Consider the following 13,780-nt stretch of genomic DNA (forward strand, 5'->3'; position numbering starts at 1 on the left):
ACTCCATGGATTTCTACCCAAAATATTTGGAAATACAGTATTTGCCTTTTCCAAAACGCAATATGTCTCTTTTCTCACTAGAAGAAACAGTTTGGGAAATGGAAAGTTTCATATTTTTATATCAGTTTTGAGATATATTGAATATCTAATAGATTGATACATGTGACATCGTCAAACCATGTTCGCTAGGCAGTTAACAGTTATTTCTTTATCTCGGCTGTTAAAATTCAAACGGCACTATTTGAAAGTTTTTTCCTAACTAAGATATATAGCTCACCCCCTTTGAACTAAGAGAGCTCTATTAATGGGTCTGATTTATTTTTCCCTTTCTTATTTGGTTCTGTCAAGTCTAAAGGTCGTACCTGCCACATAGAAACCCTTGACATTATAGCCACAAACTGTTTGCTAAGCCGTTTCTAAAGAGAGGATCAATAGGGCAATGTAGATAGGGAGGATCAAAGTGCGACTGAATACACATGACCCTGCTGATCCGCCTTCTGAGAGCAGCTTTGTAAATTCAGAAGTTTAAGTACATAAGATGCGACCTTCAAGACGATATTACAATTACGTCTAAATTACGTCGATTTTATATCGACGATATTTAGAAGAATCTGGGTTATTATTTTTCCTAATTTAGTTGTGTACACTTTTTCACACACACACAAAAAAACAAAAAATGAAATCTTTCATAAAATAGTGTTCGCGTATCAAGGATAACAAAACAAACGTACTTGTATCAGGTACAGATCCAGGAGGTTGGGACTGCCTCCCCCAAAATAAAAAAAAGTACTATTTTAAAAATTAATGCTTTGTTAAGAATTATTTTCCAAACATTGAGTATTATTATAGATTAACTTATCAAATGAATAAAACAGATCACTATTAGTCAAATTTTAGCTAGTTACGTGCAACTGTTTGGACGCCCTCCCCAAATTTTAATTTTGTGACTTGTATAAACAATTGTAGAAACAAAGGACATTTTTCAGCTTTACGTATCTAGCCTTATTTTAACAAAGACTTTTGGGTTACCACAGGCGACCTGACATGTCGCATTAATTTACCACCAAGTTAACCTGTGCTGTCGACAAGGTCTCACAGAATAGCGTGGTTATTTGAGAATGTTTCAGCGGGAGGACGAGGCAGTAAGCCGTAACTTGACAAGGATGTGTAGTCGTATCGTGCACGCTAGCATGAAAATTTTGGCTAAATTTTAGCAAAGGGCAAAATTCGGCTGTCTTTATGCAGTTTTTCAAGCTGCAGCAAATGGTACAATCTAAAGACCATCTATATGCAACTATCTATATCCAGTTTTTCAAGCTGTAGCAAATGGTACAATCTAAAGACCATCTATATGCAACCATTTATATGCAGTTTTTCAAGCTATAGCAAATGGTACAATCTAAAGACCATCTATATGCATCTATATACAACCATCTATATGCAGTTTTTCAAGCTGCAGCAAATGGTACAACCTAAAGAGATCTCCGACCTTTATTTAAAACATTTTACCAAAAAGAATATCCCGTATTTGTTTAAATCTAAGAAATACGTTCATGATGCTTGAAATTCTTTTTCAAATTGCCCATTTTTTCTATTAGACTTAAAATTGACATAAAGTAATAAACCCGTTACCGGTGCATGAAAACATAGTTTTGACTTTACAAAGATAGTTCAGCTTAAGGTACACTAAATTTCAAGAAATTTCTTAGTAAAGTAGAATTTCGAAACTTACGTTTTTCAAAATAAAAAACGTATCCACAATTTTTTAATTGCCCCAAAGGCAATGCTCTCAGTGGGCAATCTACTTGCAACCACATCTCCTCTTCCCCTCACATTAAAACCGGTAGATGACTGATGAAAACGACAATAAAATATTGCCGGTGAAAATGGTCGCCCACGGGGCGTGGCAATGCACGAGGAGTGCTAGTGCGCGAGGAATTGTGACGGTGAACGGACAACTACCATTCTATGTACGAAGTCCTACGTTTAGATTATGTTAATGTCAATTGCTACAGCATCCAGGAGATTGATTAAATAAGTAGTTAGCCAAAAATTAGATGTGAATACGATGTATTAAAACCTCGAAATTCCATTAAAATTTCCCTATTCACAAAAAAAAAAAAAAGCTTGCTACTTACTCTGAATTTGGCTTGATTCCTGGGCCTCGTACAATTAATGGGACTCGAATATCGAATTCAAATGGGAATGATTTTCCCTTGACGAGACCAAATTGTCCTAAGTGATAGCCATGGTCTGATGTGTAAAACATATATGTATTATCTAGCTCTCCAACTGCCTTGAGTTCTTTATATATCTAAAATAGTATATTTTCTAAAAAATATAATATAAATTTATTATATTGTATAATAGTATAATATATTATTATCATATTAGTATTATTTCTTGTAATATTAGTATTATTTTACTGATATTTTTACTAATATTTTTTAGTACATTACTTTACTTTATTATTTTACAATTTACTATATTTTGTATTATAGTGTGTTTACTATATTTTTTTCACAATTTTAAAATATTTTAGTAAAATTTTACTGCTATTAGCATTGGTGTTATTAGTAATTAATGTTATAATATATAATTATAGTGCAGTAATACTACAGTAGAACAATATAATATAGAATACAATAATATAGTAAAAATCTTGAAAAAAATAGTATATCAAAATATGTTGACGGTTGTATAAATAATTAAAATAGATTCATGGGTGTAGATATTATACAAGCTTGAAACAGCCAAAACCTAAAGACCCCCCCCCCACCGTCAAAGCTTTAGTTCCCTTCAAACATATTCTTTATCTTCCATTAAATAAGTGAAATTCTTTTTTTTTCTTCTGGAGAATAGCAATTCAGCTATTCAGCAATGTAATTTTTGTTATTCAATAAAAAAAAATGCTATTAAGTGGATGATTCTGTTGTTAGCTATTCCGTATATGACAATTGGAACAAATTTTGCTTCCAACATAATCAAGAAAGCCTGGAGGGAGAGCTTGAGTCCGGTTTAATAAAAGTGACTACTTTGCTTAAAGCAATCCTTAACAAAGTTCCTCGCCTTCCTTAAGAGACCTTTTTCTTACCTTGTTTCAATCAACACAGACTTCGTTGAAGTATGTCATACTTTGTGGAAGTATCAAGTGTTATTTCATAAGAAATTGGCTTCATTTTAAGAGGATTCAGTTCAGAGATAATTTATTCAACAAAAAATTTAAACAAAAAAATAAAAATTAATCATCATATCCCCCCCCCTGCAAGGAACTATGGCTAAGAATGCAGAGAGAAAGAAATAAACGCACAATAGAATGAATAACACATGCTAAAACCACTCATTATCCACAACCAAGCGAGAGTGGGTTTTCATGCGCAATAAACACCACCATCATACATTTCCAACATGGGCCATATATTTCCAACCCCATGGGACACTAGAAAAAGAGACAAATAAGGAAGAAGGAAGTCGTTTAAAAGTCAACAGATATTTTACAGTAAACAAATTTGAAGGTATCAAACGGGTGACACCCATTAGCTGATTCAGGCGGAGTTCTTTATGTGTTACTACTGAAGATATAATAACAACACTGTTAGCATAATGTCTCCAGCGGGGAAAGCGACCCAAATAGTTAAAGCCCAGGTAACAGCAACTACAAACATAAAACAAATTTAAAGGATGTGCCTTACCAAATATGCAGCACTGATTTTATTTTTAATGTTAATGGAGACAAACTATGATCAAAATAAGATTCACAGCTGCTTCACAAGTACCAAAACAGTCGCTTCACAAGCAGCAAAACAACCGCTTTATAAGCAACAAAACGGCTGCTTCTGAACATTAGCTTCTATCAACTTCGAATTCATCAATCGCAACTATTCTACACTAGATAACATCTTTGAAAAGCGGGTATCTCCGGTAAATATCTCTTATCTAAATTCCTTTAAATGGTAATCCTGAGCTACGTAAAACGTACACAATTGGGTTTATTATGCAAAGAGAAATCTTTTTTTTGCTATTTACAAGAAAATAAAAAATATAAGTGAGAGGTCCCTACAGGCAAACCCTCCACTAAAAATAGAGCGTTCTAACTTCGCAATTGTCTATTTTTGAACCAAAACCATTGGGAAAACACTTGGTAGGCAAAGCTTAAAGAAAAAAAAAAAAAAATTGAGACACCCTACACAGCGGCAATCTATTTTCATCAAGCGAAACAATGATGCCGCAATTACAAGATGATTATCGTGACAAGACAAGAAAATTAAGAAAACTAAATAGTAATAAATAAGCAAAGAAAAGAAACAGCGGCTTCTTTTAAGGACATGTCTTTATTGACATTTATTGATACGAGACAAGGGTTTCATTTATCTCTTTTACTCTTCATATCAAGTTTGGAATATCAACATATTTCGCCGAATGTAACCAAGAAAACGCTTCACGTACCTGACACAGCAAATTTTGGTGATTGAGATAGTGCATTCTATTTTAAATCCCGTCTGATTGCGCAGCCATCTAACAGGGACGTACCCATGGAGTTGCTTTATGGTTGTTGCTTTAGTGGCTTTAGGGCTTTATGGCTCGTATCTCCCTCCAATCTCAAAGTTTTTCGATTTTTCCTATAATTCTCAATATTTTTCGTGCAACGTTTATTTTTTGAATTTTCTCCTTTTTTCAAATGTGTTCCATATTTTAAAAGTAATTAAAAGCATGTTTATTCGAATGTTGCTATTTATTTCATGTCAAAATTTGTTTAAGTTATCCCATATAAATAATGACCTGACCTTTCAATAATTTCTAGAAAATGGAGTTTCAGACAAGAATTGGAAAAGATAAACCGTAAGAGGAGCCCTAACAAAAAATGTAATTGTCTGTGCGCTTTAAATAGAAAATAAAAAAACGAGCCAAAACCACACTATCTGCATTTTTGAAGCTTGCCTATTTTTGTAAGTAATTAAAGATACTTGCGCACCGATCTGACTTCGCGCTTGTCAAATACAATACATCGGTTTTTATTCGGAGGAAGTTGGAATAGATGACCAACCCGGCAGTGGAAGGGGGGGGAGGGGGTGATTTCAGAGAGATAACATAATCCCCAAACTGTCATTAATCCTTGCTTTTTGGGATATCTTTTAATTAATTTTGAACATATGAACTGGCTCTATCAAACTGCCATTAATCCTTGCTTTTTGGGATATCTTTTAATTAATTTTGAACATAAAGGGGTATTGGCCATCTAGCACACTTCCAAATGACATTCCTTAAGTTAGCTCACCTGTTCAACTGAGTCATCAACAGTCTGCAAAGTCTGAAGCCTTTTGGTCATTAGAAGATCAGTAAATTGATGATGGACGGGTTCCATTTTATTTACCCAGCGTAGAATCCATTGCTTGTCCGGATTGGGAGCAAAATCGTAAGATGGTGTACTAAAATAAGACATGAAATGTTAAAACTGAAAATTAGGTAGGCCTATCTCAGTTTTTTTTTTTCTCACGTTGCTAACATCCAGCATTACAAGAAATCGCTATGCATGTTAGAAAGATTTACAAGTGTTACCCATTCTCCACGAAACGTTCCACATCTCGAGCCTCACTTATTCCGCAATGCAGTGCACATCGTAAGCACAGTTACGCCACACCATGCCTCTATGCATAACATGTACCACACTTTCACCCTATGTGGCACGCGCAATATGGTTTCGCGACTTTTGAATACGAGCAACCCCTCAAATATATAAAAAACTTCAATTTTAAGAAGTCTAACCGAAACATGATAATAAAAAAATGAGTCTTACTATGACTTTAAGAAGGAATAAGACATGCTTAGGAACATGACGACAATATTATAGTACTAAGCAAGGGAAATAGCATATAAGCGCAGAGACTAATATTTTCTGAGTGCTAAGTTGTACGGTAAGACCCATATAACTACATATTTTCTGGAAGCTTGATGATTTTTTTAATAAATTTTTTTAATAAATAATTATCTTTTTTTTTTAATAAATTATAAGATCAAACCAGATTTTTAGCTACTTGTGTCACTCAATGAAGTGCAAGATGACGAATATAACATGTCTAAAAACTAAACCGTCTCGGATTGATGTGTATGTGTACAATAACCTTACTGAACGTCATAAAACATATTATTCGAATAGGGTCACTAGGTCTGACGTTGAGACTCTCGAGTCTCCCTTTCGTGTAACTAAAAGGAAACCATTTTGCCAAAATGTGCCCAATTATTTCACCCAGAAGGAGTAGAAGCTCCTTAATTTGACACAACAGCTGCCAGTTACAACAAGAAAATCTTCCAATACTCTGTTCCCTTGGCTCTGATTTTAAATTGAAGCAATGCTTGCTAAGCAATAGTGTGAAAGTCCTTATGGGAAACCAGGAAGCATTTTGAATCACAGAGAAAAAAAGGTTTTGGGCCTTTAAATCACACCTTTGCTTTTTTGCTTGAAAACTACTTACCAAACTTACGTAAATTTTTACCAAATCATATTATTGACTTGCAAATAAAGTAAACGTACCACTCAACGCCTTTTTTTATGCTCTTTACAAATATAATAATCATTTTTATTGCAAATATATTTTGCTCCTCAACCCTATATACTAAGTTATGGTAGGCTATTTATTTGTCCATTAGGGGGGGGGGGGTAAAGGTTAAACGTACCTCCCATTTAGATCAGAAATAAAATTTGCCCCCACCCCACCTAAAGGGCTAATATATACCCTGAATTGGTATATATAGAGGTGGGCGAGGGGGTGTCATTTCCGACAAAAATGATTATTATATTTGGAAAGAGCATAAAAAAGGCATTGAGTGGTATATTCACTTTATTCGTAAGTCAATAATATGATTTGGTAAAAATTTACCAACTACTTTTGCTCGGAAATTTACTTCAGCATTTTGTAGGGGTCGTCTTTGAAATTCTCAAGTCTTCCTCCACCTCAGTAGTGGATCCAGGGGAGCTAGGGGGCAGCCCCCCCTAACGTCGTCAAAAGTTGTGTAATTTACTTAATTAAAGCAATTTTGCGTTAATTAAACTTGCTCCTAACGCAAGTTTATCGGATCAACCTATTTTGCCCCCCCCCTAAAAAAGTCCTAGATCCACCCTTGCTCCACCTCTCCGTGAAAAAGGAAGCACACCTTCCTTTTTGTAACACTTCCAACGCAGTATCCCTGTGGCAAACAAACATATACAGGGGTAATTTTTTAGTTCAGCTCTTGGCTTCCAGGTACTGGCTTATAATTTTATGCCAACCGCCCAGCATATACGTCTGATATTTCATTTCAATGTGCAGTCATTAATCTCAAACCGAAAAAAAATCCATTATTTCTGAAATAGCACGATTTTCTGATGTGGCTTCCATTCAACCTTGACGTGGAAATTTATATCACATTTACACAGCATCTTGGAGAGGGAATCAATTTCGAAATTACAGGCGTGTTATATGAAAATTAAATTAAAAAAAAACAAGTTTTTTTAACTGAAAGTAAGGAACGACTTTAAAACTTAAAAAGAACAGAAATTATTCCGTATATGAAAGGGGCTGTCCCCTCCTCACCGCCTCGCTCTTTACGCTAAATTTTTTTAGTGTTTTAAAAATTAAGAGTTTTGAGAAAGTCAAACTTTAGCGTAAAGAGCGAGGCGTTGAGGAGGGGACATCCCCTTTCATATACGGAATAATTTCTGTTCGTTTTAAGTTTTAAAGTCGTTCCTTACTTTTAGTTAGAAATATTTGTTTTTCTTACTTAATTTTTAAACATTTTTGAATTAATGCAGGTTTTGTTTTTGCCTCACCGTACACGTATAATTAAAACAAAATTTGTATGTTAATTTTACTTTTATTTGGTTAAATGGCTTTCTCGAAACTTGTTTAATATTATTTACGAAAGTTTTTCTTAGTAATAAATATACGTAACGTACGAATTAACTTACATAATGAGTTTCTATATTTACATATCTTTAATACGTATATAAGAGGGTTAGCCCCTTTGTCAGTACCTAGCTAATTAAGCCAAACTTCGAATTTCGTTCCAATTATTTAAAAATGACACCATAATCAAAAAGGCAGCTATTTATAATAAAAATTTCTTATGAGATTGCTAAAAAATATTTAGCTTAAAGAGCGAGGTATTGACTGGAGGGTGAACCCAATCATACACGTAATATTTTCTGTCCGTTTTAAGTTTTGATGTTACTCCTTATTTTCAGTTGGAAAACTTGTTTTTTTATATTTCATTTCTGATCTTTTTTTTAAATTAATCAAAAAAAACTTTCCGAAAAATAAGTTTTTCAAAGAAAATTAAAGGCCATTTTAAACATTTTAAAACGACCAGAAATTACTATTAAAGAATAAATGAAACCCAAAACGAACAGAAATTAAATAAACAATCATGGCAAAAGATATACAGCAAGTAATAATATAAATGAATAAATAGATCTTAAAGCGAGTAATACTTGGATTGAAAATGAAAATCAAACTTAAAACGAAAACAAATATTTTGTTATTAAAGCATAAGTGAAACTTAAAACAAAAAGAAATTAAATAAACAATCAATGCGAACAACCGTACGATATGTAAGAATATAAATGAATGCTTAATTCTCAAAACGAGAGAAATATGAACTGAATATGCAGATAAAGTTTGAATCGAATAAAAATAACTACAAACAAGAGTTTGGGTATCGTCTCACTGCAGAAAGTAGTAAGTACATATTGAATTTGCGTACTGCCCTAGCAATTTCTATGTTATTTGCGTACTGCCATAGCAATTTCTACATTATTAAAGGTTTCACGAGTGATTGCGTAATATGACTTACCATGGGTCAGTCACCTATTCCTACGAACGGTACATGCCTTACCAGACGGGTTTCTGAGGTAACACCCATTTTTAACAGTTTCAATTGCACAAGGAGACAGGTTTCTGGTGGGTATAGAATTTGAGAGTTGATAAAGTGAAATTATGTCACTATTCTAGTTTTTTCTAAACCGGTATTTCCTATTACTTAATAAAGGGTTAAGGTTATTAGCGATTACGAGCGAGGATAGTACGAATTGCTTGTGAAAAACCCGGATGAATTAGTTGAAAATAAAGTTTTAAGAAGAAATGTCTGAAAAGTAACGATAGAATGACATTGTGACTTGACCTCGCTTTAGCTCTCCGATGTGGTCTGTATAATACACAAGTAACGTTTGAAAAGTATTGTCAATTTAAAAAGAAATGGCTGAAAAGTGTTTTGAGGGAGATGCGTTTCATGGAGGGTTGAGTTGCTCGAGGGTTCAGTTAAAGGGGGTACAGTTACACGGGGGTTTAGTTAAATTGGGTTGAGTTGCACGAGGGTTCAGTTAAAGGGGGTATAGTTACACTGGGGTTTAGTTAAATTGGGTAGAGTTGCACGAGGGTTCAGTAGCACGGGGGTTCAGTAGCATGGGGATTCAGTTGTACAGGGTTTCGGTTATACAGGGGTTCAGTTACATGGAGGGTTCAGTTGCACGAGGGGGGATTTGAAAATTGGAGGAGATGGGACGATAGTGTACTGTATAATACACAAGTGATGTTTTGGAGAGTATTGTCAATTTAAAATAGTTTAGAAATAAAAAAAATTTTAACAAGAAATGGCTGAAAAGTGTTTTGAGGGCGATGGGTTGCATGGAGGGTTGAGTTGCACCAGGGTTCAGTTAAAGGGGATACAGATACACGGGGGTTTAGTTAAATTGGGTCGAGTTGCAAGAGGGTTCAGTAGCACGAGAGTTCAGTAGCACGGGGATTCAGTTGTACAGGGTTTCGGTTATACAGGGGTTCAGTTACATGGAGGGTTCAGTTGCATGAGGGTTCAGTTAAAGGGGGTATAGTTAAATTGGGTCGAGTTGCACGAGGGTTCAGTCGCACGAGGGTTCAGTAGCACGGGGGTTCAGTTGTACAGGGTTTCGGTTATACAGGGGTGCAGTTACATGGGGGGTTCAGTTGCACGGGGGTTGAGTTAAATGGGGCTTGAGTTCCACGAGAGTAGTGCTTTGTCGTGGTTTAGCTTGTCACAGTATTTAGTGAAAAAAATGCTAAAAAGGGGGAAATTAAGTTTTGAGGGGGGTGTAAAAATGGTACTTATTTAATATCCCGGTAAACATACGACTAGAAATGCTTCAGGAGAAATAGACTATTGCTTCTTTCTGAACTAATCAATATTCCTTGAAAAATATTTTATTTTTATTTTTACTGCATTGCTATTATTCAAAACATTGCATTGTCTATGCCACATCAAACTAGCGAATAATTATCGTGTCTTTTTAGGTGTTCAATTTTTTTTTCAGTGTAATTAATAACATACAAAATTATGAAATTTAGATTTGGCTAAGCTTTATTTTGACTACTTTATATGAAGTGAGGGGGGTGAGGGCAAGTATTCAGATAAAATAAAGCTAGGAAGGGGGAAATTAAGTTTTGAGGGAGGTGTAAAAATGCTACTTATTTAATACCCCGGTAAACATTTGACTTGAAATTCTTCAGGAGAAATAGACTAGTAATTCTTTCGGAACTGTCGGGGGAGTGGGTTGAGGCAAGTATTTAGTAAAAATAATGCTAAAAATGGGGAAATGAAGTTTTGAGGGGGGTGTAAAAATGGTACTTATTTAATATCACGGTAAACATACGACTAGAAATGCTTGAGGAGAAATAGACTATTGCTTCTTTCTGAACTAATCAATATTTCTTGACAAATATTTTTTTATTTTTACTGTATTGCTATTATTCAAAACATTGCATTGTCTATGCCACATCAAACTAGCGAATAATTATCGTGGCTTTCTAGGTGTTCAATTTTTTTTTCAGTGTAATTAATAACATAAAAAAATGATGAAATTTAGATTTGGCTAAGCTCCATTTTGACTACTTTATATGAAGTGATGGGGGTGGGGCAAGTATTCAGTTAAAATAATGCTAGGAAGGGGGAAATTAAGTTTTGAGGGGGGTGTAAAAATGGTACTTATTTAATACCCCGGTAAACATTTGACTTGAAATGCTTCAGGAGAAATAGACTATTGCTTCTTTCTGAACTGTCTGGGGAGTGGGTGGGGGCAAGTTTTTAGTGAAAATAATGCTAAACAGGGGGAAATTAAGTTTTGATGGGGGTGTAAAAATGGTACTTATTCAATATCCCGGTAAACATACGACTAGAAATGCTTGAGGAGAAATAGACTATTGCTTCGTTCTGAACTAATCGCAATTCCTTGACAAATATTCTTTTATTTTTACTTTATTGCTATTAGTCTTCACGATTACATGGATATACAGTGAATTTTCACGACTACAAGCCTGAGGCATGAATATACAGTCTGGTTTGACGATTACATTGCAAAAAGTGAGCAATCCTTTTATATTATATACCTATAGAGTGAACAAACACGTTTTGAGAGTATAATTGAGATTATATGACGCAGCCAGATGGGTTTTTGAAGCACTTTCATCATAACATGTTTTTTTTTGGCAATTGACATTTTTTTCTGATAACAAGTACCATTCATTGCGATCGTAGCTCTATGTTGGCTTGTTTTATATACTTCAGCTTGTCTATTCATTTGTGTCAAATAAAAATCTTGAATCTGGAAAATGAAAAAATAAGTATTTAAACAAAAATGTACGATGCTGCTAATTAAAGAAACATTTGACTTGAAATGCTTCAGGAGAAATAGACTATTGCTTCTTTCTGAACTATCTGGGGAGTGGGTGGGGGCTTCTCACAACTAATTTGACTTTCTCACAACTCTTTTTTTAAACAATAAAAACTTTAGCGTAAAGAGCGAGGCGTTGAGTATGTGTCTTGTCGTGGTTTACCTTGTCACAGCTACATTCTCATGATTTTTCAAAGTTCATTTTGGATTTCTTTAGTTGAAATGCAAGAGTTGGAATATTTCAGTAGTGACTTGTTGTGCTTTACCTTGTCACAGTTACATTCTCTTGATTTTTTTAAGTTCATTTTGAATTTCTGTCGTAAAATGCAAGAGTTGGAATATTTCAGTAGTGACTTGTTGCGCTTTACCTTGTCACAGTTACATTCTCTTGATTTTTCGAAGTTCATTTTGAATTTATGTCGTAAAATGCAAGAGTTACATATTTCAGTAGTGTTTTGTTGTGCTTTTACCTTGTCACAGTTACATTCTGTTGATTTTCATAGTTCATTTTGAATTTCTTTCATTGAAATGCAAGAGTTGGAATATTTCAGTAGTGTTTTGTTGTGGTTTACCTTGTCACAGTTACATTCTCTTAATTTTTCAATGTTCATTTTGAATTTCTTTCGTGAATTGCAAGAGTTGGAATATTTCAGTAGTGTTTTGTTGTGCTTTACCTTGTCACAGTTACATTCTCTTAATTTTTCAAAATTTATTTTGAATTTCTTTCGCGAAGTGCAAGAATTGGAATATTTCAGTAGTGTCTTGTCGTGGGTTACCTTGTCACAGCTACATTCTCATGATTTTTCAAAGTTCATTTTGGATTTCTTTCGTTGAAATGCAAGAGTTCGAATATTTCAGTAGTGACTTGTTGTGCTTTACCTTGTCAGAGTTACATTCTCTTAATTTTTCGAAGTTCATTTAGAATTTCTGTCGTGAAATGCAAGAGTTGGAATATTTCAGTAGTGTTTTGTTGTGCTTTACCTTGTCACAGTTACATTCTGAGCTAGGTAATAAACTATTTCTGTAAAATCTGACCTAATAAGGGTTTTTGGCCGTAAACTCTAGTTTTTTGTTAGAAAATTAGTGGCATGTTGTAACCGATAAAAGATTTTAAATTTCTGTAATGTGTATCCGAGAGGTTAATTCAAGAAAGAGTTTGTTACTTACCTACCTACTTAATTACTTACTTACCTACTTACTTAAAAAAATTTCATAATGATATAATAACATATTCAACAACGGATGCTGATAAAGAATTTATTCATTCTGATATCTAGATTTTGTTAATGTTATCCCATGTGTCTGACAATAGCTGTATGCAAATTCCTTTTCTTACATCTCCGATGTTTTAATAGACATTCTAAACGTTTGATATGCTAGCTTACTCTAAAAATAATGAACACATAACAAGGTAATGCATAATATATTTTTAATGAGATAATGCTATGTAGAATATTAATACAAAATATGTTATTATACATTATTAATATCAATGATTAGGTTTGGACATTTTGAACCTGTTCCATAAAATAGTTCACCATGTTCTCTCTTGATATTGTACCTATTTCATTCTCTTAGTTCGTAATCATTAGAATAATCATTATTCCATTTTGAGTCAGACACAATTTTTACTGGTGTCTCATCAACATGCTCAATATGCTTTTCGTCTTTGGTATTATTTGGTTCATTGCTTGTTTGATCAATGGCAGTAACGTTTGCTGGTGCTTTGTTTTTCATGGATTCATCTTTATATTCTATAGTGATATTTTCTGACAATGCCCTTTTTATTTTTCTGGCAATTTCACTGTCTATTATCACATTATTTTTACATAGGTAACAGTTTCGGCACGTAGACAAGATATGGTTTACGATATTAGTGGAAGAGTAGGCCTTTTTTTTATTGATCTTCCGTTGAATGCTAATACCCAAAAGCTGACGATTGGATGTATCAGTAGGTAATGTGTTACCTGCAACAGAAGCAAGGAGGTGTCCTCTATCATCAACGATTATTTTTATGTTGGCATTCTCTTTGAGTGCAATCATCTCTGGAGATCTCAATCTCGCATAACCACCAACATAAGAGTCGAATTTTTTCGTTATTCCAAAGAA

At 34.0% G+C, this 13,780-nt stretch overlaps 1 protein-coding gene across 1 annotated transcript in view; it reads right to left on the reverse strand.

Annotated features, from left to right (window-relative positions):
- Nucleotides 1-2,134: 2,134 nt before the first annotated feature.
- The window catches only part of LOC148950500 (extracellular sulfatase SULF-1 homolog), a 60,320-nt gene continuing 48,674 nt past the window's right edge, over nucleotides 2,135-13,780 (reverse strand). The window contains exons 2-3 of the mRNA XM_089091884.1: nucleotides 5,276-5,426; nucleotides 2,135-2,314 (exon numbers count right to left, since the gene is read on the reverse strand). Of these exons, the coding sequence (XP_088948010.1) occupies nucleotides 2,135-2,314; nucleotides 5,276-5,426 (331 nt within the window). The remainder of the gene's footprint in view (nucleotides 2,315-5,275; nucleotides 5,427-13,780) is intronic.

This window comes from Artemia sp. Qi Xiang Cuo, chromosome 7 (assembly GCF_049724085.1).
Source record: "Artemia sp. Qi Xiang Cuo chromosome 7, ASM4972408v1, whole genome shotgun sequence".
In the NCBI taxonomy this organism is placed as follows: Eukaryota; Metazoa; Arthropoda; class Branchiopoda; order Anostraca; family Artemiidae; genus Artemia; species Artemia sp. Qi Xiang Cuo.